At 46.7% G+C, this 25,761-nt stretch overlaps 3 protein-coding genes across 6 annotated transcripts in view; 1 reads left to right on the top strand and 2 right to left on the bottom strand.

Moving 5' to 3' along the window:
- Positions 1–8,152, bottom strand: part of LRSAM1 (leucine rich repeat and sterile alpha motif containing 1) — a 31,397-nt gene extending 23,245 nt beyond the window's left edge. For 2 of the 4 annotated variants that reach the window (XM_081896418.1, XM_081896421.1), the window contains exons 1-6: positions 7,392–7,661; positions 5,190–5,414; positions 3,887–3,943; positions 2,631–2,675; positions 1,348–1,425; positions 752–820 (exon numbers count right to left, since the gene is read on the bottom strand). In XM_081896418.1, the coding sequence (XP_081752544.1) occupies positions 752–820; positions 1,348–1,425; positions 2,631–2,675; positions 3,887–3,943; positions 5,190–5,261 (321 nt within the window). In that variant the 5' untranslated portion in view covers positions 5,262–5,414; positions 7,392–7,661. Of the gene's footprint in view, positions 1–751; positions 821–1,347; positions 1,426–2,630; positions 2,676–3,886; positions 3,944–5,189; positions 5,415–7,391; positions 7,662–7,766 lie in introns of those variants that run through there. The other 2 variants (XM_081896419.1, XM_081896420.1) reach the window with 2 other exon arrangements.
- Positions 8,153–8,290: 138 nt separating this feature from the next.
- RPL12 (ribosomal protein L12) lies at positions 8,291–13,848 on the top strand. Its single transcript, XM_081896653.1, has 7 exons — positions 8,291–8,450; positions 9,856–9,929; positions 10,873–10,971; positions 12,397–12,478; positions 13,038–13,124; positions 13,542–13,654; positions 13,755–13,848. Exons 1-7 carry the CDS (start codon positions 8,414–8,416, stop codon positions 13,758–13,760), a joined length of 498 nt encoding a protein of 165 aa, XP_081752779.1. The 5' UTR covers positions 8,291–8,413; the 3' UTR covers positions 13,761–13,848.
- Positions 13,849–14,491: 643 nt separating this feature from the next.
- STPG3 (sperm-tail PG-rich repeat containing 3) lies at positions 14,492–24,013 on the bottom strand. Its single transcript, XM_081897083.1, has 7 exons — positions 23,823–24,013; positions 22,944–23,011; positions 21,537–21,680; positions 19,455–19,543; positions 18,207–18,318; positions 16,860–16,985; positions 14,492–14,670 (listed from the first exon to the last, which is right to left on the bottom strand). Exons 1-7 carry the CDS (start codon positions 24,008–24,010, stop codon positions 14,537–14,539), a joined length of 861 nt encoding a protein of 286 aa, XP_081753209.1. The 5' UTR covers positions 24,011–24,013; the 3' UTR covers positions 14,492–14,536.
- Between the last annotated feature and the right edge of the window lie 1,748 nt (positions 24,014–25,761).

The raw sequence follows: 25,761 nt of genomic DNA, 5'->3' as shown, positions 1-25,761 counted from the left end.
CTCCCACCATTCCTCTGTGTCCAGCCAGTCCATGGCAGCACCATCTCATGGTCCAATCAACATTGGAAGCATTGTTTGTGGTGACACAAGAAAGAAACTGCACCCCGATTGTAGCATTTCCTCCCAAGAGAGGTTATACTGGCTCCCTCTTTGCTATCCTTCCACCAATAGACTAATATCTTCATGTTCGGATGGACCTTTGGAAACTAAGGTGCAGATGATACTGATCATTCAGCTGCTGTCAGGGCAAATTGGATTTTAACTGCTGGTTCTAATTGTGTTTTGATGTATTTAAGCTATTTTTTAAACTGGTCTGATTTTATTTGTATTTTACAATGATTGTTTTGAATGTTGCAAGCCACTTTGAATCCCAACTTGAGAGAATGTCAGGATATAAAAACATTAAAACAAACAAAAAAACAGGAATGTCCAGCTCTTGGTATTCATAGAGACCTGGCCAATCAGCAGGTTTCACACTGGCAGCCAGTCACACGGGCTGATGTTCCACACAGGTTTCTCTCTGTATCTGCTCAGTGATAACTCATCCAGCAAGATCCTAGCCTCAAGCAATAAGGAGGCTCTCCATTCAGCCCCTGGTTTCACTATCCCATTTTGAGGGGCTAGTCTGAGACTTCATGATCCCAAAAGAGATGGAAAAGTTCCCATACTTTCTGAGTCACCACACTGACACTGCACACGAGAAACAATTCAGAACAGAATTCTCCCCCAGGAAGTGTTTTGTCTCTTTTACCTGGAGAGACGTCAGTTGGCCAATATCAGGAGGAAGTGAGGTTAGCTGGTTGTCATGTAGATCTAAAACCTGGAATGGCAGAGAAGGAAAATGGTCGTTCATTTATCTCCAGCAGGGCTGGAAAACATTTTCCCCCCTATTGAGGGCCACACTCCCTCAGCACTAACCTGTTAGAGGCCAAAGCCAGTGGGGGGTGGACCACTCACTTCTCTCTCTGTCTCTGACAAACTGCTTCTTCCTCTTTCTCTGTCTTTGGCACCCGCTCCCTCCCCTCTCTCACACACACTTCTCTGTCCCTGACATCCCCTTATTCCTCTTTCTCGGTCTGTGACACCTTGCTTCTCTCTTCCTCCCATTCTTCTCTGTGTATCTCTGACACCTTCCCCTTCTCTCTCTGAAGTCTCTCATATATTTAAACAAGACATGGAACAAAATCACACTGGAATGGGACCTAGTTTCAAGAGCCCCCCTTCTGTCAACACACACACAGTGGTTCTGTGCCTTCTTCACTATCAGGTCCAGAAGCTTCCACTCAATGATTCATTCCTACCTCTTGAGTCATTTGCAAAAAAAAAAGAAAAAAAGTTTCAAGTTACCTTCACAGTTAGGAGATTCAGGATGCTACAGGATTTAGGGGTCAGAGATGTCAAGCAATTGGTGTGAGCAATCAGCACCTAAGCAATGAAAGAAGCGAAGAGGATATTATCAGAGTGATGCTGGGAGCCATAATCAAGGTTTGTTCTTGGCTAACTCACTTGTAGGGGACACAGGTGGCGCTGTGGGTTAAAGCCTCAGCGCCTAGGACTTGCCGATCGAAAGGTCGGCGGTTCGAATCCCTGCGGCGGGGTGCGCTCCTGTTGCTCGGTCCCAGCGCCTGCCAACCTAGCAGTTCGAAATCACCTCCAGGTGCAAGTAGATAAATAGGGACCGCTTACCAGCGGGAAGGTAAACGGCGTTTCCGTGTGCAGCTCTGGCTCGCCAGAGCAGCGATGTCACGCTGGCCACGTGACCCGGAAGTGTCTCCGGACAGCGCTGGCCCCTGGCCTCTTGAGTGAGATGGGCGCACAACCCCAGAGTCTGTCAAGACTGGCCCGTACGGGCAGGGGTACCTTTACCTTTACCTTTAACTCACTTGTGGTTTGCTTGGAGAGAAATAAATGGTGAACCTGAGTTCAGAGGTAACGCTAACCCACACTTGTTTCCTGGGAGTGGAGACAGAGGGGCAGAGGGAGTGAAGTGCCTGCAGTTTCAGTGCACCCATTTAAATCATGGTTTACTGCCACTACGATTTAGGAAACCAGTGCAACAAGTGATCTGCAGCGGGAGGCAATGAAGAAATGGTCCTTGCCAGCAAGACGCTGTATAGGCTTGGACTGCTTTTGCTCCCACAAAAATCCTCCAGGGTGTTTGAGGAAAGTTAAAACACAACAGGGAGAGGGAATCACTACACATTCAAAAGCACATTGGCCAGGACTCAAAGGACCCCATTTCTGCCTATGGACATATGAGGCTTTGCCTGTTGTTTGAGGCCACAAGCCATTTCTTGCTCTGCGTGGACAAGAGGGTTCTCCAGCATCATAAATTGTTTAGCAGGGGAGGACACAGGAAGAGTTTGATGCATAGAGATGCCACCACCTAATTTTATGATATTGGCCTGTGTGTCAACATGGGCTTTGTCAACCTAATGCTCTCTGGGTATTTTGGACTACAACTCCCATCAGCCCCAGTCAGCAGAGCCATTTTGGACTACAACTCCCAGCAGTCATGGCCAGCACTGCCATGCTGGCTGGGGGTGATGAGAACTGCAGGGCAACAATGTCTGGAGGGCTTTTGCTCAGTGGACAAAGCCTGTACTAACGCATTGAAACATGTCCCTTACCTTCTTCTGCAAGACTTTACAGGTCGCCAAGGCTCCATACGGAATCTAAAAGCAGGCATAGGACAAAACCAAATGCTGGTCAGATAAAATGTTATTGTGAGAGAGAGAGGTGATCAGAAAAAAAATACAAAAGAGATACTTTATTCAAGGGCCATTTTGTCTTGGGGCATATTACCATTATTTATCAGATTTATAGGCCCCCACTTTCTGCCCAAAGGAGCCCAGGGTGGCAAACAAGAAGCACTATAACCATTAAACCACATAAAAGCAATTGAAATGCAGACGCAGATGGGGAAAGATCTCTGCTTTAGAAGGCTTGTTGGAAGGTCATCACAGGCACAGAACAGACAACAGAGGCAGCGCTTGTCTGATATTTAAAGGGAGGGCATTCCAAAAGGCCCTGTTCCTGTATTGTGCAGAACAGACCTCCTGATGATAAGAATGACAAGAAGATCCACCCAGGGACAGAGACCCTGCAGCCCTCCAGATAATTGTTGGACTACAACTTCCATCATCCCTCACCATTGGCCACACTGACTGGGGCTGATGGGCATTGGAGTCCAACAACATCAGGAGGGCTGATGCTCCTAGTCCTTGATGTCAAGATACTACACAGATCCTATGGTGATGGGTGTCAAGCGCAGTTATTTACACATTTCTGCCTCTGAAACAGGTGGAAAGAGGAACCCGCTCCTGCATAACATCTTCTGCTGAAGGATGATAATAAAAGGTATCACTCTTCAGAATGTGGCACCACAACCCAAAGATAATGCCTAAAGGATGGGGGGGGGGGTTAGTTCCAAAGCAATGCCCAGAAGTGAAACCAGCAGAGCTTTTGATCCTTAACCATCGCTGCAAATAAAGTACTTCTGCATGCAATGCATAGTAACTGTGGAACTCCCTCCCACAGGAGACAGTGATGGCCAGCAACGTGGACAGATTTAAAAGAATATTAGACAGATTCATGGAAGAGAAGGCTATGCATGGCAACTAGCCATGGTGGCTATGCTCTGCCTCCACAGTTGGAGGCAGTAATGCTTTTTGATGCTGCAGGGGGAGTGGGTGCTCTTATGCTCAGGTCCTACCTGCGGCTGTCCCACTGGGGCATCTGGCTGGCCACTGTGAGAACAGGATACTGAGCAAAATGGGGCATTGGTCTGATCCAGCAGGGCTCTTCTTTGGTTCTGATGTCAACAGCATGTCTCCCACCCAACCACTTGGCCAACATTTGGGAGTCAGCATCACCGGAAACGTACCTCTAAGAGTTCACATTTGGATATGTCAAGTATATCATCAGCTCCGGCTTCCTTTGCCTGTTGAGAGACAGACAGGTGAGCTACATTTGCAAAAATGAGAAATCAGATGGTTGCCGGCCTTATCTCAATTGCTCACTGAATGTAATCGAAGTAATATATATGTATATTTAGGGAGGGGCACATGAGTAAGCCCCACTGCGCCCATGTTGCTTACAAGTCTCCGGTTGTCAGAAGTGTGCTCCAAGCCCTGCCCTTTAGGGAAGGGCTGTAGCTTGGTGGCACAGCATTTCTTCTGTATGCAGAAGGTCCCAGGTTCAATCCCTGGCATCCCCAGGTTGCGTTGGAAGCATCCCTTCTCTGAAAACCCTAGAGAGCCACCATCAGTCGGTGCAGGCAATACAGATGTGGTGTCCCAACAGGGTGAGTCCCTTGTTGTGTCATGCCTTGATAGTGTGACTCCTCATCAGAGAAGGACCAGGAGGCTCCAGCCTTACACCAAGCCCTGGGTCACGCTGCATCTGGGAGTGAGGAGTGATGAGGCCTTGGACAGATGACCAGCACCAGGGGTGAGTTTGGCCTCTGGCATTGAGTTTGGACATGTCCCAAGCCCAAGGGAAAGCCTTAAACACCAGGTCCATCCCAGTCCATCTGGAGAAGTGCCCAACTACAGGCAAGGACTCCTTGGGATGTAAGACCATCTTCTCAAGCAGACCCTTGGACAGAAGGAAGATGATAGGATTCAGCTGTGGTTGGGGTGTGCTTACACCAACTCCAGCTCAAAAACCAGCGCAGGATTGGAAGAGCTACTAAGAATGTCTATATACCAGCTCGGTGCCATGCCTGCTAGCCAAGATTCTGCCAGGCCAAACCTGATCTTGGAGTGCTCTGACATTGCCTCTCACCTGATCCTTGCTGGGAACTCTGCTGGTTTGGTTCCCCACTCCTGGTGGAAAGACTCTTCTGCAGAGTTTTCCACCAATAAGGAGCATGTTTTTCTGGGTGGGTGGAGTAGGCACCAGTTGATCCCCAGAGGGTCTAGGGCCTGACCCCCTAACCCCCCCAGCTGCATCATCCCAGAGTTGGCATAGTTTTATGAAACAAATTATGACATGGCGGCAGGGCTTTTATACTGTGGATATGCTACATCCATCCAGCCTGCTTAGGATTCATCTGTAACAAGGGCCAGAAAAGACCAAGTGATGACATTCTTTCATGGTTCCAGAAGATTCCTCAAAACCTTAGTGGAGCCCCCGCTAGCTTGAAGAGTCCCAGCAGCTGGCCCACCTAGCTCTGGCTGACTTACCAGGCACATTTGGTACTCAAGGCGCTTGCGGGCTTCATCACTGGGTTTCCTTTTACGGAAGAAGAGCGGCATCTTCCTCTTGTCTTCCCTTTATCCCAATTCAGAGATGGAAAAAGGAAACAAAAGGCAGGAAGGCAACCACAACCTGAGCAACAGGAATTACATCTCTGTCAGTCTGAGAAGAAGCTGCTCATGTTGGATGAGTTCTGCTCAAGGTGCCTCCCTCTGGAGAAGTTAGGGGCGGGGGGGGGGGCGAGAGAATAAATCAAAACACATTTATGAATTTTCTTTCTCATAACCCTTCTGTAGTTCAGGGCTGGAGAAGCCTTTTTTGGCTCAAGGGCTACATTCCCTTGTGAGGAACCTTCCAGGGGCTGCAGTGGTGGGGTGTAGCCAAACAGATACCACTTGCAAACCTCCATCACATAAAATTGGCCAGGGGGTTGTGGTGGTGCAGAGAGGCCTGGCTTAAGGGGTGTGTGGCCTAGGAGGAGTGCAGAGGGCCATACGGACACCTAGAGGGCAGTATTTGGCCCCTGGACACAAGGTTTCACATTCCCTGCCCTTTCGTGGCACCTCAGTTACACAAGCTGGGACATTTGTGTAAGAAAGGGGTCAGCCACCGATAGCCACTGGACCAAAACATGCCTGTAATCCTCCCACTCCCAGTACAATAAAGGCAACTAACTCCTGCTGTGTGTGTGAGCTTCCACACACATTCTCACATGCAGGAAAGGAGATAGTGGCAATGCTGACGACTGCCATTGTTTTATCAACAGCCTGGCAAGGTAGTGGGTCTAGAAAATTCATCAGGTAGCTCATTGCCCGGGGCACAGGCTAGCATGGGGTTGAAGTGGAGAGTTCAAAGCATGAGAGTTAAACTAGTGCCTTTAACACCTGTCTGAAAGTCAGAAATTCAACAGGGGCAGCTTTTCAAAGCATGGGTGTGTACTGACAGGAAAAGCTCCCATAATAACATAGTGAGCTGCCTTATGCTGAGTCACTTTGATTCCTCAGTCTCATTATTGTCTACACTGAGTGACTCTCCAGGGTGTCAGATAGTACACAACCAAACTGAACCATTTCCACAAAAAACATCACAAGACCTAAAATAGATATACTGTATTTAAAATTAATATAAATAACAGCAGCAAAAATTCCTAAACAACACTCCAGCCCAAGTGTCAGTTCTTCTGTAGCTGGAGTCAGTCAGGGCCCCATCCTCTCAGTCCAAGTGGAAAAAGCCCTGCAAAGCAGGGAACAGGTCTTCCAGGACTCACGAGCAAAACACACACCCCTGCTCCCCAGAGAAAAATATGAGCCACAATCCTGAGTGCTATCAGCAGACAGGCATTTAACCAAGTGATTCCCAGCAGTGATAGGCAATGCTGGATCTGACCTATATCCATCTATCATGAAGCAGGCAGCACTACGCTACTTCAAACTGCAGGAAGGTCCTGACTTTCTCCATTCCGATCCCTGAATGTAGGGAACCTGCCAGAACGTTTCTACTAGACTATTTTTAAAAGAATACACTGTATTCAGCTTTTGGTTTTTTCAGTGGAAGAGCATCACATCGTAAGTTTTCCCCAATATGGTCTAAACTGGCGCAGCAATCTTTCCTGACTCCCCAAAATCTCCACGAGAACTGTGCCCTTGAACACTTTGTTTATGTAGCTTTCGCTTTTAATAGAAGATTGCAAACGTATCAGAAGAGGAAGAAAGATAAAATCTCCCTAGCTTGTATTTACATGAAGAATATCCCCTCAATTCTGACTTAACCATCAAAGATTAATGTACACAGTCCATACATCCAAACAGGTGTCTAAATGAGATGGGCAGGTGTTACGCTATGAATTCAAATGGGATAAAAGCTGGGTTTCTATCCTGTGGGTTCAAACCAAATTTCGTCCTGTCCACTTGCCACCACCCCATGCCCTACAAGGACTCGCGCTTCTTTTTCGTAGGGAGCCCCCGCCTTGGGCTGCATGCAGAGCTTGGGGTGTTCATTGAAGAACATAAGGTGAGCCCTGCAGGATCTGGTCCAAGGCTGGCCAGAAGCCCCAGTAGGAAGCCCGAAAGGAAGCCCCAGTAGGAAGCAGGTCCCGAACGCAGCAACCCTCCCCGCACTTGCGGTTTCCCCAGCAACGGGCAATCAGAGGCAGCGGGTGAAAAACAGGGACATGAGGACTAGTAACTTACCTGGGAGAAATCCCCATGGGGGGGAGACGAGGATGCACTGTGGGGTTTACTTCTAAGTAAACATGCCCACTACCCAGGGCTGCGCTTGTCACTCAAGAGGCGCTGGAGGGCTCGACGGGTAGGCAGAAGCTCAACAGGTGCGGCTTTGCCAAGCCTGTCATGCTAGGGGGTGTGGAGAAGGAGCCCCAATGGCAGCCTTGGCTGCTCTCAGGCAATCATTGCAACACGGCGGGGGTGGGGGAGAGAAACAGCAGCTCCCTTGGCCACACCCAGAAGTGCGGGAGGGAGGGGGAATGCTGAGGAGTAGCCCCGCCTCCAGCTACGCCTTAGGCCACGCCCATCTCGACAATGTCCCCTCCCGCACCCTGTACTCACCGGCTCATGCCGTTCCCTCACCACCGCCAAACTCTTTGTCTTTCTCCCTGCCCACTTCTCTTCTGTAAACGAAGAAACAAACATCGAACCGGCTCAGGAAATATTCGCGGTCTGTTACACAGAGGCTACACCTTAGAACGATCTCTTGTGCCTACAGACTTCGGTCTCTCGCCCACATCTAAAATGGAGACCGCAGCCTCGCTCCTCCACAGTGAATGCCCATAGTGGACATGGCGGCAGGGAGTTTTGAGTCTCGCGAGGTTGTGGCTGGAAGAGCAACGGTGCTTATTGGACGGCGGGAGGGTTGTGGGCAAGGACGTAGCAACGCAAAGTAGAGATACTAAAGTGTAGAGAAACACTATGTACTATGAATTTGAAGAGAACACGGTGGTTTTTCAGTAAAGGACCGGAAGTTTGATCCGTCCCTCCTGGCCACACCTAAGATGACTGACTTCCTTTGACTCACCCTTCAAAGCGTCAGAGGACGGGTGAGTGTAATCTCGCGAGATCTTAGATATTATATGCCGCGGGATCGCACGAGACCGGTCCTTTTGCCACTTCGATCTTACGGGCGAGAAAGAGCTGGTCGCTCTCCTGAATCCGACGCCATCCTCCTTGGAGCTTAACTTGGCATCCAATTCGCAGTCATGCCGCCCAAGTTCGACCCCAACGAGATCAAAGTCGGTAAGTCTTTCGGCTCGAAGCGTTTTTGAGCACCGCTTATTTGGGGTTGGGGGCCGATCAACTCGCCTGGGCTGGCCTATAGAGTGGTAACATCTACATCTCGGTGGGGGCGGGGGGCCGATTGGCACGTGTGAATGATTGCCGCGTGTTCAGCTTCCTTTGTAGCCTTTATTTGCTATGCTTCTCCACAGAACCTTCCATGCCCCTTTTCAAGTTAGTGGTATATTTTTAAAATTACCTAGACCGGTGTGGTGTAGTGGTTAAGAGCGATAGACAAGTAATCTGGTGAACTGGGTTCGCGTCTCCACTCCTCCACATGCAGCTGCTGGGTGACCTTGGGCCAGTCACGCTTCTTTGAAGTCTCTCAGTCTCACTCCCTTCACAGAGTGTTTGTTGCGGGGGAGGAAGGCAAAGAAGAATGTTAGCCGCTTTGAGACTCCTTAAAGGGAGTGAAAGGCGAGATATCAAATCCAAACTCCTCTTCTTTCATCTCATTCAAATGCCACCGGTACTTTAAATAGATAGATATAACACATACAAAATACATTATAAATAATAAGTGTATTGTATTCTCGGTTTTTAGGTTTTCCTCCCCGTTGTATTTTTGTTTTATTTTATCTATTCTTGTATGCATTTGTATTGGTACCTGTACATGACAGCGTACAAGCTCTGCGTTTATTTTCTGTACTATGTTTATAGTTTCCAATCTTTGAAAATTAGATACCTCGCACCACATCCAAGTGTATTTATGTACTCAGACTGGCAAACTGCACTGTGACCTGATTATTTTAACTCTGAAACACCAACGACTGAATATTCTCACTTTCTGTGTTAAGTGCATTAACAACACTTACATGAAAATCAAAGAGTGCTAAATTGTTAGGTAGTAGGATTCATAGTCTTGATTGAAATTCTCTAAGTTATTCAGCTCTTTTGATATATTAAGAACATAATACTGGCCCTATCTAGTCCAGCCAACAGGATTTGCTTTATTTTTAACCTTTCTACAAAGGCCCTGAAGCAGCATATTGATATAGTTCTTTTTACGTGCATGCATTATTTTTATCTTCAGAACAACCCTGTGTAAATAGGCTGTGCTGGAAGACAAGTGAATGTCAGTCTGAAAGTCACCCAGCTTTGTGGCTTAGCTGAAATTTGAACATGGTTCTTAGAATCATAGAATTATAGAGTTGGAAGGACACCAAGGGTCATCTAGTCCAACCCTCTGCAGTGCAGGAATCTCAGCTAAAGGGAAGTGAGACCTTGCTTTAGGGTGAAGCTCTTACCATGTTCCAGCAGTTTATCCCCTGTATGAATTTTTGTATTGGTGTTTTGCCATGATACCACAATGGCTTATAATTATAATTAAAGTGCTGGTTTTCTCTCCCCCCCCCCCTTCTTACAGTTTTCTTAAGATGCACTGGGGGCGAAGTTGGTGCCACTTCAGCTCTGGCTCCAAAAATTGGGCCACTGGGTTTGGTAAGTCATGTCTTATTCAACCACAGAAATGCTAATGGGTAGAGTGGGAATAGAGAGTCACATGTGCAGGGACCAGTTGCAGCTATCCAGACCTCTGTTCAGAACCCCAAAGCCTTGTGATGAAAACTTTGTCCAGTTCTGCTGCTGAATGCAAGTGGTGACAATTCAAATTCTGAAGGCAAAGTAGCACTATTGGCCCATTTCCTGTGGAAGGTTCCTCCAATAGAGATTCAGCAGGATACCTTTTTTAAAGTTTAAACACATGCAGAAAACTTTTCGGTGCAAGTTGGCTTAGGCAGGCAACTAAGCCAGCTGCACATTTTCTGCAATGCTTCTGCTGTAATTTTTTTGGATTGTTTAAATGAAATTGTGGTACACTGGTAAGTTAAATTCTCCTTGCCCAGCAGTTTCTTAATTTCTGTTTTTATGCAACTTGATTTGGGGAGTGGAAATACTTGAAGTATAACTATACATACCTGCAGGCTTTTAAATTACCTATTTGCTGGTTTTGGTCACCCCTTTAGGACACAGTAGGCAAGGAAGCTCTTCAGAATTTGTTTCCCCTGCAGTTTCTCAATGCAGTGTATCACCACCTGCCTATGCAGATGAGGCTCAGACAATATCTTGTGGACTGGATAGATATTTTGTTTATATTATACACCACCCTATGATCGTTGGGATAGCATAGAAATTTAATTAGTTGATAAATAATAACAAATAGAAACCTTAAAGCTTGTTTGCAAGGCAAGCATTGTGTGTCTGGAGTGCAGGTTTCCCACATGTCTTGCTTGTGTGCTGCTGCAAGGCTTGAGATTTAAGAAGGCAGAATGTAGTTAGTGAAGCACCTAAATCTGTGGTCAGTTGCTGGATTAGAGGGGAGGTTTGGGGGGACAGGACTTAAGTATCCCATTGGTTATACCTGCTGTTGTGTTTTTTCTTTTAGTCTCCCAAAAAGGTGGGTGATGACATTGCCAAGGCTACCGGCGACTGGAAGGGCCTGAGGATCACGGTTAAGCTGACCATCCAGAACAGGCAAGCTCAGGTACAGACAACGCCACAAAGGACGGGTCTGTGGCCAAAAGCACTGGCATTTGAAAATGCCCAGCTGTGCCGGTGCCACAGAGCCATGATCCTGGCAAGGTTGACTCAGCCTTTCATCCTTCCGAGGTCGATAAAATGAGTGCCATGCAGCTTGCTGTGTGGGAGGTCTTTGGATCCAGACCTTAAAAACACGGTCCTGGTCATTAGGCGGTTGCAACGTATCCAGGTGTTGAACTACAGTTCCCATCATTCCTAGCTAGCAGGACCAGTGATCAGGATTTATGGGAGTTGTAGTTCATGATATCAAGAATGTCAGCCGCTATTCTATGTTAAAGTATATTAAAATAATTGATACCATGCCGATTGATTGTTTTCTTGTGCTATGTGGAATTGGGTGATTGCAAGCTCTGGAAAGCAGCTTGTCAAGATGATTTAGACAAGGGATGTCCAACTGGTTTTTCTTTTTTCTTTTCTGGGAGTAGATTGCAGTCTTTTGGGAGTTGGATGTCCCTGATTTAGACTATTATTATTTTCCTCAACTGAGCCCTGCATTGTCTTGAATAAGTGTCAATTAAAGGATTTTAGATAAAATTGCTATAAGGTTGTTTTGTTTTCTGGTTTTTTCACATTTAATCTGAAATGAAGCTAGATTTGAGCTTGTTGGTGTCTCTGGTATCTTCTCATAATGGATGTTGGCTTACTTTACAGATCTATGGTCAATTTTATTAATGCTATTTCTATAAGTTTGCTATGGCCTTTGGCTAGAGAAACTTTTGAACTTGACTTTTAATCCCCAAATAACATTTCCTCTTAGCTCCTTGCAATATTTGGCATTTATGCATGCTGCCTTTTTTTTAGCACTGATTTCACTTTTTGTAATAGCCTTGTGATCCTGGGGGGCCCTGGGCTTTCCTGACAGCCACCCGCCACCATGCCTTTCGTGCAACAGTGACTGGCATGTTCCAGTGGTGAGCTAATAACAAACCCCAGCTTAGGAAGCAGAACTCTTCTATCTGACCCATGGAGAGTCCTGTGCCGAAAAACTGGGGACACAAACCTTACAGAAGAGGATGGTTTTGTTTCATGATAAGTTAAATTCATATTAAAAAGTTTTAGGAGTGTATATGTGAAATAATGCTTTGTTCTACTAGCACAAGGTCTTCTGCCTTTGCAACAGAATGTCTGCTCCTCATGGACCCCTGAACAGATTGAATAGGTGCTCAGGAGGCAGAAAGGAGGAGGGTTGCACAAGCCGAAGTCCCTATGTGAATGAGACAACTTTGTTAGATACCGCCCTGGGAGTTGGGAGGAGCTGTGGTGGAGGGTGGAATTTTTCTTTCCATGCCAGGTTTTCTGTAGTCAGTGAATTGCTCCTTCCCACCCCTGCCTCACACGAGTCTCAAATCTGGACTGTTTTGCTCTCTAGATCGAGGTGGTCCCATCAGCCTCTGCCTTGATCATCAAAGCTCTGAAGGAGCCTCCCCGTGACCGCAAAAAGCAGAAAAACAGTGAGTGTCCGGTGGTGGTGGTGTGCTTAGCTGGTGAATTGCAGCTGGGCAGTTATGAAAATGGAAGTAGAACCATAGTTTGTTTTGCAGAGATTTAGGATAGAGTGATTAAAAACTTAATTCCCAACTAGCTCTAAGAACCAGGAGGTCCTTTCGAGGAACTGTACTAATGTTCTCAATCATGCTCATTGAAAATCTGGTTTGTATGAGGGTAGATGGGAAATTTGGAAAGCTACAGCGCCAAAACAGTTGAAATATAATATGGTTCAGTGTGATGCTTTAGTTCTCTCTGTCTGCAACAGCCACCCGCCACTGTGCCTGCCTGATTTCATCTGTGGCTTGTACATTCCAGTGGTGAGCTAAGAGGAAACCCCCATTCAAGGAAACAGGGTTATTTCTCTTCATGGGTAACTCTGTGCCGAAGAATGGGAACAGAGCAAGAACAACACTGCCACAGTCCCTTTTTATTTTTTAAGAGGACTGGCTGATGAGGCTCTCTGTGTTTGGCCTTTGGTGGTCTGCTCCCAAAGCCTGACTAATGTGAGTTCTCTGTTTACAGTTAAGCACAGCGGCAATGTCAGCTTTGAAGAGATTGTGAACATCGCCCGGCAGATGCGGCACCGATCCTTGGCCCGGGAACTCTCAGGTAAACGCAGGGAAGGTGAGGGCGGAGGGTCTGGATGTATGACAAGCTCATGAGTTCCATGTAACAAATGCTGAAGCAAATGAAGCTGCCTTTTATTTATTTGGCTCCCAGGCCCCCTTGTACCTCACTATTACAGCCCCCCAAGTTTTGCTTGATTTCTTTGAATGTCCTGTGAGACTCAAGTTATTGCCATCATCCCCAGCCGGCATGGCCCTTCATCAGGGATTATGGGAGTTGTAGTCCCAACAGCAATGTCTACCCATATTCACTTCCCATACCTTCCGTAAAGTTGGAGGTGGATTGACTCCATTCAGGGACTCTAATCTGGATGAAGCTATGATTTGCTGACCATCTGGCAGAAAGGTCATGAGCGCAGCAGCCATCATGACATAATGTACTTTCCTGCCCCATCTACAGGAACCATTAAGGAGATCTTGGGAACAGCCCAGTCTGTTGGCTGCAATATCGATGGGCGACACCCTCACGATGTAATAGATGACATCAATAGTGGTGCAGTTGAATGTCCTCCAGTAAGTGCCTGCCTTCCCATGCATATGTTTTTTTTCTCCTTACCTTGGTACCAAATTGAATTATCTATTTCTAATTCCAAACTTATTTCCTTCCCTACAGAGCTAAGGCTGCTACCTGAATGGACATGATGCAAGTTCTGTAGGGTGTATGGTGAATATTGGTAATAAATGCAGTTTCACACTTGTGGTGATAATGGCTCTCATTCTGATGTGTACTTCTATCAAGAGTATTTCTCGTGTTAGAGGTTCTGCTGCTGTTCTTGCTGGGTTTCTTCTTCCCAGTTACCTAGAGTGTGAGCAGGCTTGTGTTTATACTCTGCACTTTAAAAATAAAAATGTACACTAGATGTGTAAGCCTGTAAAAAATAGTTACATCAACATGATTTCCTTGCCATTTATAGGACCACAGGTTGCTTTAACACCATGGGTGATTATGGAGTTTTGGATCTGGACCCTGGAAATTAGGGCTGATGTCCCCACTCAGCCATAAAATTAATTTTTTTTAACTTTTTGGACAGTGTCCTTTCTGCGCAGTGAAACACTGTTAGAAGGTCTTAAGACAGGAATGGGGAAAAGAAACAGCCCCACAAGAATGAAATTGTGTTGGTCCTTCAACTCCACAAATAGGATTTCTCTGCTTTGCTGTTAAATTAGTATACCCATGCAGCTTCTTTTTTAATTTATGTACATTATTCCCCCTCCCATTAATTCGGGTTAGGTGGATACCCAGATGGCTAAGATGACAGGATTTGTGCTTTTAACAAGTCTGAGCCTGTATTGAAAGTTGCAAGAGCTGCCTGGAATGTTAAACACTGGGCAGAAATGGGGCATGCAGCGTCAGGGCAATCAGGCTTTTAATCACACTCCTGGTAAGGGGGGGTGTCACAGCGTTGAAAATGGCCCTGTCTCGTGCTTCTTGGGTCGCCTCACGCCTTGGATGAAGAAGCTGGGGGAGCAAGGTAGGCGAGCGATGTGCCCTCTCTCCACATTGTAAGTGCCGGGACCAGGGGTGGTGTCTGCAACCAAGGAAGAAAGTGGAAGAAGGTAACTAACTGAATGGCAGTGGCCAGAACTGCACACATAAATGTTTTGGGGCTCAGACTCAACAAGCAGGCATGGCAACAGACCAACTGAAGCTTTTAACCAGCAGTCACTATAAAAAATGTAACCTTGCAAAGGTTAGTCTGGTTTCACCTAGCCTGTCTATTTGCTAAACATTTGAGAATGGGTAGGGAAACTTCTGCTGGTGCTTTTGGATTGCAACTTCCATCATCCCTGCTCATTGGTCATGCTGCCTGGGGCCGGTGGGAGTCGGAAGAAAAAAGGAACCTCACACCACCATCTAAAAGTTTGCAGAAGTCATAAGAGCAGCACTACTGGATCAGGCCAAAAAGCCCTGTCTGGTCCAGCATCCTGTTCTCATGGTGGCTGATCAGGCGTCTCTGGGAACCTGCAAGTGTGAACCAACTGCTGGGTGATGCTTCACTTACAATAAATAAAAAAAATGTTATTTATACCCCGCCCTTCCCGGTTCAGAAAACTGGGCTCGGGGCGGCTAACAACAAATTTAAAACTTAATTGTAATAAAACATAGAAGCAGCATAAAAGACACCATAGAAGCATGAATAACAATAAAGTTCAAAGTTCAAAAATCAATTTGAAGGAAATCCATCCAATAAACATTAGATAGTCACCAGGGCTAGCTGGCTGAATTAGTCCTACTTGGTAATCTTCATAAAAGGGGGAGGGAGAGGAAAGAGAAAGGAAATAAAAGATCAGGTGAATTCAAATTAAAGGTCAGGCGGAATAGCTCTGTCTTACAGGCCCGGCAAAAGGAGGTTAAATCCTGAAGGGCCCTAGTCTCATAGGACAGCATTCCACCAGGTCGGAGCCATCACTGGAAAGGCCCTGGCCCTGGTGGAGGATAGTCCGGGACATCTAAACTATGGATCTTCATGGACCTTAAGGTCCTCTGCGGCAATACCAGGAGAGGTGGTCCCATAAATAAGCCACAAAGGGCTTTAAAGGTCAAAACCAGTACCTTGAACCTGACCCTAACTCCACCAGGAGCCAGTGCAGCTGGTAAAGCACTGGGTGAATATGCTCCCATGGCAGGGACCCCGTGAGGAGCCTCACTGCAGCATTCTGCACCCGCTGGAGTTTCTGGGACAGTTTCAAGGGCAGCCCCATGTAGAGCAAATTACAATAAGCCTGGAGGTGACTGTCATGGATCACTGTGGCCAGATTGGGGAGGGAAAGGTAAGGGACCAACTGCTTAGTGCTTATAAGATGGAAAAATGTCACCTTAGCTGTTGCTGTAACCTGTGCCTCCATGGAAAGGGAGGCGTCAAGGATAACACCCAAATTCTTAACGGAAGGCACTGGCACTAATTGGGCTCCCGCAAGAGAAGGGAGTTGGTCCCTCATCCTCTTGCCAGCCCCCAACCCAGCCAGAGGACCTCTGTCTTTGAAGGATTTAGTTTCAATCGGCTCCCACAAAACCACCCACCACAGCCTCCAAGCATCTGGTCAGTGTGTCAGGGGCCGAGTTGGTGTGGCCATCCATCAGCAGATAGAGCTGAGTGTCATCATAATGCTATAATGGCAGCAATGGTCAGGGGTACTGCTAACTCTTATTAATATTCAATCTCTGCCCCTTTATATACAGTCATACCTTGGAAGTCAAACGGAATCTGTTCCGGAAGTCTGTTCAACTTCCAAAATACTCAAAAACCAAAACGCAGCTTCTGATAGACCGCAGGAAGCTTCTGCAGCCAATTGGAAGGAGCGGAAGCCCTGTTGGATGTTTGGCTTCCAAAAGAACGTTTGAAAACTGGAACATTGTTCAGGAGTCAAAACGTTCGAGAACTAGGCTGTTTGACTTCCAAGGTACAAGTGTAGGTGCGCAGCGCTCCCTCTCGCTGTTCTAGCTTCTGGCTTAGCCACGTGCAGCCTCATCAGGGCAGGGGGAGCCGTCATCCTGCTGCCCTGAAGAGGCTGTGCGGCTATCCCAGAAGCCAGAAGAGCGAGAGGGATATCTGCGCAGCGATCCCTCTTGCTGTTCTGGCTTCTGGGATTCGGAATATTTTTTTTCTTGTTTTCGTTCTCCAAAAACAAGGTGCGTCTTATGGTCTGGTGCATCTTACAGAACGAAAAATGCGGTAGTTAAAAGAGTGGTGGGAGGGAACCTGTTACCATTCCTTACCTTTCCTGGCCCACCTGTGCATAGTGTTTCGTGCAGGGCTGATGATGATAGAGGGTGATCTAAACATCACATGTTTGTATGCACTTTCTGTGTTGTACCTATTGGGTGCTGGATCCATCATATTATCTAGGGAAGAGAAAAGGGGTGAGAGAGAAGCCGGCCCAATCTGTGGTGCCAGATACTAATAGAGAGGGAGGGGAGAAGTTGGCATTGCCAGGCACTGACTTGAAGAGCTGCAACCCGACAGAGACCCTCTTGGATATGCTTAGCATAGCTCCCCTTACTGTTACTGCCAGGAGCAACTTATTCTGCTCTTGCCCACCCCCTTGTAGTGTTGAGTGGACCCAAGTGAAGAGGTCAAGTTAAATGGGCAGTGTAGATACCATATGTATTTATGAAACAAAAATTATATACAGGCAACCCCCCCCCCCCACCGTTGCACACATTCAAATAAAGCTTGACCCTACACACGTGCATCCCTGCAGCCTGGAAGTGGCTGGAAAAGGGGGCATAATGGGTGGAGCAGGTTTACATGCCTACATGCATGGTCAGGAATGCAGCCCCCACACAAAACGGTATTGTTTGAACGTAGGGAAACAGCTAAATAGCTTACAAAAACAGTTTTAAAATATTGAGGAGTAAACAGTTAAAACCATGTACGTAATTTAAAATTCTATAGTTAAAATTAACAGTAAGAGATTAGATCTTGTCAGCATCCATGTTTCTGGTCAGGCTGGCCTAATCAATAATGTTTTGAGCAGGTGGTGAAAAGAGTACGACATAGGTGCCTGCCTGGTGTCAACAGGCAAGGAGTTCCAAAGTGGGTCCCATAACAACAAAATAATTATTTTCTTGCAAGTGCAGAACAAATAGGTGGCAGCTGTAACAGTGTCAGATCTGCAAATTGAAGCGGTCAAATGGGTTTATATAGAGAAGGCAATGTGCAAGTAACTGGTTCCAAATAACTTGGCCTCGGAACAAATATTTGAGCAGAGGTGTTAGCTACTGGCAATGTCTCACTAAAAAGGGAGGAACCCTACCAAAGGCAAATTTCTGGTAAAAATCTGGAGTTTGCACTCAGCAAGTGCTCAGCTTCCTGGCTGGCAATAAAGGGTGAGAATAGAACCATGGGCCACACCTTGACCCAGATAAGGATAATAGCTCCATTGGTAGAATATGAGACCCATAATCTCAGGGTCATAGTTTTGTGACCCATATTTGTAAAAAAATATATTAAAAATTACATTGCAAGGATTTGGGCTAGATGACCCCCTGGATCTCTTCCAACACTACAATTCTATGAAATAAATACCTCTTGATAACCTAAGGCACCCATTATGTTCTTACTTTTGCTGACAAGAGTGAACTCCCCCTTCTGTCCCATGGTGAAATGGGGGCTGTTTGGCAGGTTGGCTGGCTTGACATCCAGGGGCTGGCCGTAGTGGAAAGGAGAGGGCCACTGCAAATAACAGAGGGACAGCTGAGCTGCATGATCCTTCCTGGGGAGGGGGACCCACATGGTGGAGGAGCATAAAGGCTATATGACCAGTGAGACCCAACAGAGCTACATTTCCCAGAATGCTTTAACCATCAATCCTCCTTCCCAGGGAACTGTGGGAGTGGTAACTCTGACAGGGAGTAGGGGGCCTCCTAACAACTCTCAGCATCCTTAATGAACTACAGTTCCCAGGATTCCTTTGGGGAAGCCATGATATTCTAGTGCTTTAAATGTATGGCGTTAATGGGACTCCAAATCTGTGGTTCTAAAGCAGCCTTGCCCAACTTTTGGTCCACAGATGCTCCCATTATCCCCAGGGACTGGCCCTGGAGGCATGAAATGATGCTTAAAAGAATACTATGGACAAATTCAAAGAGGATAAGGTTATCAATTGTTACTAATCATGATGGCTCTGCCCTGCCTTCCACAGCTGGAGGCAGTCATATAACTGAGTTATGTGACACCCCAAGCCAAGGTGATATGTAACTTTACAATCTTTACAAGACATCTGAAATCAGCCCTGTATAGGGAAGTTATTTAATGTTGAACGTTACATTATGTTTTTATATATGTTGGAAGCCGCCCAGAATGGCTGGGGCAACCCAGTCAGACGCATGGGGTATTACTATTATACTATTAATTAGGATGTCTCTATTTTCCTTGGAGAAATGTTGGAGGGTATGAAAACTAGCTGCTGGAAATTGCAGTAAGAGAGTGCACTCTTCTGCTCAGACCCTACTTGTATGAGGTGCTTCAAATGCATGGTGCAGATGGGGCCTTTAATTTCTGACTGCTTCCAAATACAAGGCCACCACATTTATACAGTATACAGCTTGCTACTTGATCTTTGCAACATGGAGACTGACCCCGGGACCTGCATCTCTTGATTCTTTATATTACACTTTATGGATATTTATGGAGTTATTTATTTATACCGTTATTTTATTTATGTTTTGCATGTTGTCAACTGCTTTGATGTACTTTCTGAAAGGGAGGATTGTAAATATTCCATTGAATTAATGAATGAAGCATGTCACTGAACTATATGAATTGGGTGGGGCATAGCACAAATGGACACCCCCATGCGTGAAACTTACATTGGTCTCGTTGCTAAAATCCACTTTCTTAATGAACGGGTTATTGCTCAAAAACCAAGACTTCTGCCAAGAACGCCGCCCTCCGCCCTCTGGAGAAACAGAACAGACAAGGTTGAGGCAGCATCAGTGTTGTTACAGAGCCTTGAACTTTGAACCAGGCCCCCAACTGTCATCCCAAGAGACTTGGGACCCAGCCTACATAGAGCTGGCCCAAGACACTTTGGCAGCTGAGGCAAACCACAAAATGGCATCCCCTCCCCAACCTGGGATGAAGGGGTGAGTGAAGACTTACATCAGGAACATGTACAGTGGTACCTCAGGTTAAGTACTTAATTCTGGAGTACTTAAGTACTTCATTCCAGAGGTCCGTTCTTAACCTGAAAGTGTTCTTAACCTGAAGCACCACTTTAGCTAATGGGGCCTCCCCCTGCTGCCGCGCCGCTGGATCACGCTTTCTGTTCTCATCCTGAAGCGAAGTTCTTAACCTGAGGTACTATTTCTGGGTTAGCGGAGTCTGTAACCTGAAGGTATGTAACCCGAGGTACCACTCTATGATCTAGTTGAGATTCCTGAGTTGCAAGGGGTTGGACTAGATGACCCCTGGGGGACCATTGTAACTCTATAACTCTACAATTCTAAAGAGCTACAGCAGGAAGGGGGGAGGAGAGCAGTGCCATCTGTTCACCAAGAGGCTGCTGTAGAGGCAGCTTTGAGGGTGGAGCTGCTAAGGAGACAGCAGATCTCTATGAAGCATGCCACAGTGATCTCTGAAGCATGCCACAGTCAGTGACAGCAGTGGCAGCAGAAGTGGGGTTGGATGATGCATTCCTTGGTTGCCACATCTGCTGCCCCTGTGGATCCTGCCGCCTGAAGCGATTGCCTCATCTTGCCTCATGGGTGGGATGACCCTGAATCTACTCATGTAACAGGGTGAGGTGACAGAAAGCAGGGCTGAACAGGCCTTTCCATTTCCACATGCTGGTAGAATAAGCTGTTCATTTGTTTTTTGTTACAGCAAGTCTATGTCACATCCTTTGCCATTGTGGCCCCCAGGAGGTTGCCTGCTAGAAAATGTGGCCCTCAGGTTCCCCACTTCTTGGGGGAAAGTGTGACTTGTGAATATACAGTATCCAGAAAGTAGGCCTTACCTGTTGTAATCACACACGTTCTGCCCCCACAAGGGTCAGTTATTTAGGCAGTGCTTTTTTTCTAGGGGGACGCAACCCCTAAGCATTTTGGGAATCTAAGTTTGGCCTTATTGAGGGGCAGTATTTCAACATGAGTAGGAAAATGAGAGTACCCCTGAACATTTTTTTAAAAGAAAAAAAGCACTTGTATTAGGTAGAAGGTATAACAATGCTGCTCCTTTAAGAAAAGATACACTGGTACCTCGGGTTAAGTACTGTACTTAATTCGTTCCAGAGATCCGTTCTTAACCTGAAACTGTTCTTAACCTGAAGCACCACTTTAGCTAATGGGGCCTCCTGCTGCCGCTGCGCTGTCGGAGCACGATTTCTGTTCTCATCCTGAAGTAAAGTTCTTAACCCGAAGTACCACTGTAGTGCCTTTCCCCCTTTTTTAGACTTCAAGGCAGGTTGGGAAATGTAGGCACAACAATACTGTATGATAGTTTTTATTGGCTCTACCCAGAGCGAGAAAATTACCTCCCTCCTCAAAGTCTCAGCTGCAAGCATGCTAACCCTAGGATTTCCCCTACCCTCTGCATTGGAGAAATTGCATCCAATAAGCCATTTTTCTTAGGAAGCTCTGCAAATTCATGCAACGCTGTAAATGAATAGCCTCATCTGTAACAACACACCAAGCGATATTGGTAGATAAAAACAATGAAGTTTTTTGTGGTAGAAAGTACGTAACTCAGACAGAAGAGTTTCTAATCCTGAACTAACTAACTAGCCAAGAGGAAACAAAGGCTTGTGCTTTTCCTCTCAGAGGATAGATCCAAGATGGCCTCTCAAAAATGTTGAAAACCTCTGGTCTAGTGGCTTAAACACAAACCATATTGATTCATGAATAGCTGGAAACTGAAAGAATGCTCTCTTAATCCCTTCCCTTCACTCGGACCTTTAGAAGGTGACTTCAACCCAAAGGTGTAGGATGGAGCACTGGTTTGCCGGAAGTTCACACTGCAGGCCGAGTAAGCTGCTGGCCCAGGGCTGTCTGTGTTCACTGCCATCGACAAGCGGCCTTCTGGGGATATGCGACCACCTGGAGCAAAGAGCAGATCATTCAGCTGATGCAGGTTGGGATCTGAATGCTCTGCAAGGAGGCTTCCTGGCTGCCCCTGCCCCAAGAGCCTGGCCTCCTGCCCCTATGCTTTTAACATAAGAATGCAAAATCTGTGGTCCTGCATATGTTGTTGGACTACAACTTCTGTAATCCAAGAGCCTTGGCCATGTTTACTGGGACTGTTGGGAGCAGGAGAACAGCCACATCTGGAGAGCCACAGTTTCCCCAGCCCTGGACCATGATGCATGCGTTACATATTTGTACTCCATAAGGCCAGCTTCTGAGGCTCTGCTTGCTTTACCTACCATCAAGGTCCCTCAGCTCTATAAACAGGGCCTTTTTAGTGGTGACACTGTATTTTTGATCCTAAGAGAAATATGTGGTGTTTGCCCTACCATGTTATCTGTTGCTGGTTTTACTGGTTACTTTTAAGCTGGCCATGCCATGCAAGAAATACAGTACTTGCTTCTGTCAATCCTGCTGCAGGGCTCTGCAGATTTGTCTACCCATCAATGCAATAGGTATTGCAAGTGTCTAAAATAAGGAAGACAGAGAGGCCCTTAAACTGAGAGAAACTGTGGCACAATCAGAGGCTGAGCAAGGAGGGTGTGGCCCGCCCTGGGTGACATCACCTCCCCGACCCTCGCCGTGGGTGGCGCCCTCCCAGGATGCTTGAGGCGGCCAGCAGCCCCCCCCCCAAGCCTTGTGGCAGTCGGCAGATCCCCTGGGACATGCACCCTGCTCCCCTGGGATGCTAGCCCCGCCCACCGGTGCATGCCGCTCCGGGTGCCAGGGCAACTAGTTCTGCCTCTGGGCACAATGGCTAGACTTGCAATGAGTAATCTTGCATTCAGAAAGCTTCTCAGACATGAAATGCAATGGTTGATCTTTGGTGAGTTATTGTCTATCAGTCTAGTCTACCTTGCAAGGTTGTTGTGAGCTAAAATGTGGATTTTGTTAGTTCAGATTGTTGGCATTTGTCTGTCTCAGGAGACTGGAGAAGTGTGCCTTTAGGGATGAAGTGGAACTGTTGGAAGGTTACAGTGCCTGATGCGGCTGTAGAGACCAATATGGGAAAGACAGGTCTTCTTGCTACTGGGGCAGACAAAGGCTTCTAGTTGCCAATTCTTACAGAATTACATTTAAATTGCACTATAGGTTTCCCTATTGGGCACCCACAAACCAATGGGGAGAAAGCCTTGGATTGCTCTTTTCTCTCTCTCAGACCTCCTTCCTACTTACTGCTCTGCTTTCCGAACTGAATTTCTGGGAGGAACGGTGTTGAGCTAGATTCCCTGCTCAGGCGACCCCTGAGAACAAAACACAAGCAAGAAATGAGGAGAGGCTGTCCCAGCAGCTGGAAATGGAAGGAAAAAGTAAATTCCACTACTGGTGCCAGTAGTGGGCGAAATCAGGCATTTGCTGGATCCCACCATTTTATTTAGCTATACTGAAATTTATTCCCTATGCTCCTGACACTCCTTATGTAAGCACATAAGACAAGCTCAGATGGATCAGACCAAAGGCCCATCTAATCCATCACTTTGTTTTCACAGCAGCCAACCAGATGCTTGTGGGAAGCACTCCGGGCTATTGACAACATTTTAAAAAAAGAATTGCAGCACAGTAAAAACAAATTGAAATAGAAAGAATGCATCAATATTATTTGCACTCAGGTTCTGCTTGTGGGATTCCCATAGGCACCCAGTTGGCCGCTGTGCTGCAGGATGGGGCAGAGGCAAAAGAGGCTAGTTTCTGCACAAACACCCCCCTCTATCCTCCATTCAGGCAGCCAAGAGGCATGATCAGAGTTCAAGGACACATTCCACCCAGGCAAAATCCCTGCAGGTGGGTGCAATGCAGGGCTATTGAGGGAGGGTATGGGGAGGGTATTTGTGGCATGTGGAGAGTCTTGGGGGCCATAGAAAGAGGCCTCAGGGGCTGTGTGTGGCCCCTTAGCCCTGAGGTTCCCCATTCCAGGACTAGATGGACTGTTGGTTCTGGTCCAGCAAGACTCATCCATCCCATTTTAACTTAATGGGGTTAGGTGAGAATCTGGCCTTGCGGGGCATGCAGTAGGGGATAGTGGCAAGTGCCTGAGGCCTTCTCTTCCTGCATTACCGGTGCAAATGGTGGTGCCTCTTTAAAAGCAACTGAGATTTGGGGTTCCTTTTCTGGCTGGTGTCCAGGTACATCTGGGCCATGAACTTGATGTGTTTCTGCTGGAACTCCATTTTCCACAGCTGGGCAATGTTGACTCGCCCCATGCTCCCCCTCCGGCAGAATGGTTGCTGCAGGTTGTGTGACATCAGTGGGTTCTCTCATTCCATGGCTCCATGCATTCTGTGCTGTTTGATGGTGGTGTCTCTTTTCCCCAAGGGTGGGGAATAGATGAGGCGGGGCGGTCCAGGTAGGTGCAGACCTATGATCAAGAAAGGTTGGTTCTTTGGGGCTAATGGGGGGTGGGTGGTCATTGTTCTACTAACCCCAATCTTCCCCCAGCCACCTGCCTGCCTTCTTGCTTAAAACCAGCCCAGGAGGTAACACTGGCTGCCTGTTTCCTCCTCAGGTTCAGTGTTGCCATTGCAGGGAGGAGGACGGGGCAAAACTATAATTTAGGCCTCATTCACATCTTACACTGTGATACCATATTAAATGTTTCCCTCAAGGAATTCAGGGGACTGTAGTTTTATAAGGATGCTGAGAGTTTATTGAAGACCCCCCTCTGAGAACCATTCTGAGAAATTGCTTTTAATTCACTCTTTATTGGTTTTTTATTAATTCAAAATATACAAAGTCAGTCACAAAACATTTTGTTGCATGGTGTTAATGATTTAAGGGGGTGGGTTAAGCACCTAATCCCTAGAAATTAATAAATGCTAGAATTTTGATTATTTGGGACATGAAGGGAGAATGCAAGCTGCAGAGGAATTCCTATAGCTGAGCTACTTCCATCAAGGAAATATAGAGAACAATTGAGGGACATTAACAATATAAGAGAACTCCTTCACCCTTACCCTGAGGTGTGAACAGAGGCTGGGGGTTTGGAAGGTTGACATGGTAAGTGCTCTGGGAGCAAGGGTGGCTGGGAGGAAGGAGGAAGAACAGCTGAGATCCATCTTGGGCAGGCTGGCTGAAGGCTGGCTGCTTTGCTGTGGGGTACCAGCCCCTCTTGGAAGGACCCACTTGGCAGAGAGAGGGGCAGGCAGCCAACTTTTGTAACAACATATACAAAATATAACAGAATCTAAAATTTAAACTGGATCTCAGTAGGATATGTTAACAACTACTGAAAATTGTAGCTCTGTAAGGGTAATAGGGGGTCCCTTAACAACTCTCCGCACTCTAACAAACCACAGCTACCAGAATTCTTAAAACATAGTGTGTTCAGAAAGAAAGGAATCTGTGTGCAAGTTGGATTGAATTTGGAAGAAAAATATTTCAAGCTCCTTGCAACAACTCTGGAAAAATAAAGGGGAAAAAATGTGGAAATTTGAATTTTTAATTAAAAAAAATAAGGACGGATAAGTACGGTTGACATGAAAAGGGACTGGGAGCCATGGATTTGGATGTGGATTAAGGACTGTATACTAATCATGGATCCTTCATGGATCACTGCCCCTTCATGGATCACTGCCTTGCCGTGGCGAAGGGGCTTGAATAACTCAGAGAAGCTATGAGCTATGCCATGCAGGGCCACCCAAGATGGACAGGTCATAGTGGAGAGTTTTGACCAAACATGATCCACCTGGAGCAGGAACCGGCAAGCCACTCCAGTATCCCTGCCAAGAAAACTCCATGGACAAAGGCAACAGGCATATAAAAGTTATGACGCTGGAAGATGAGCCTCTCAGGTCGGAAGGCGTCCAACATGCTACTGAGGAAGAGCGGACAAGTACAAGTAGATTCAGAGCTGATGAAGCGGCTGGGCCAAAGCCGAAAGGACGCTCAGTTGCGGATATGCCTGGAAGCGAAAGGAAAGTCCAATGCTGTAAAGAAAAATATTGCATAGGAACCTGGAATGTAAGAACCATGAACCTTGTTAAGTTGGATGTGGTAA

Source organism: Podarcis melisellensis (genome assembly GCF_964234715.1).
Source record: "Podarcis melisellensis genome assembly, chromosome: Z".
Taxonomy (NCBI): Eukaryota; Metazoa; Chordata; class Lepidosauria; order Squamata; family Lacertidae; genus Podarcis; species Podarcis melisellensis.
This window is presented reverse-complemented; position numbering and strand designations above follow the sequence as displayed.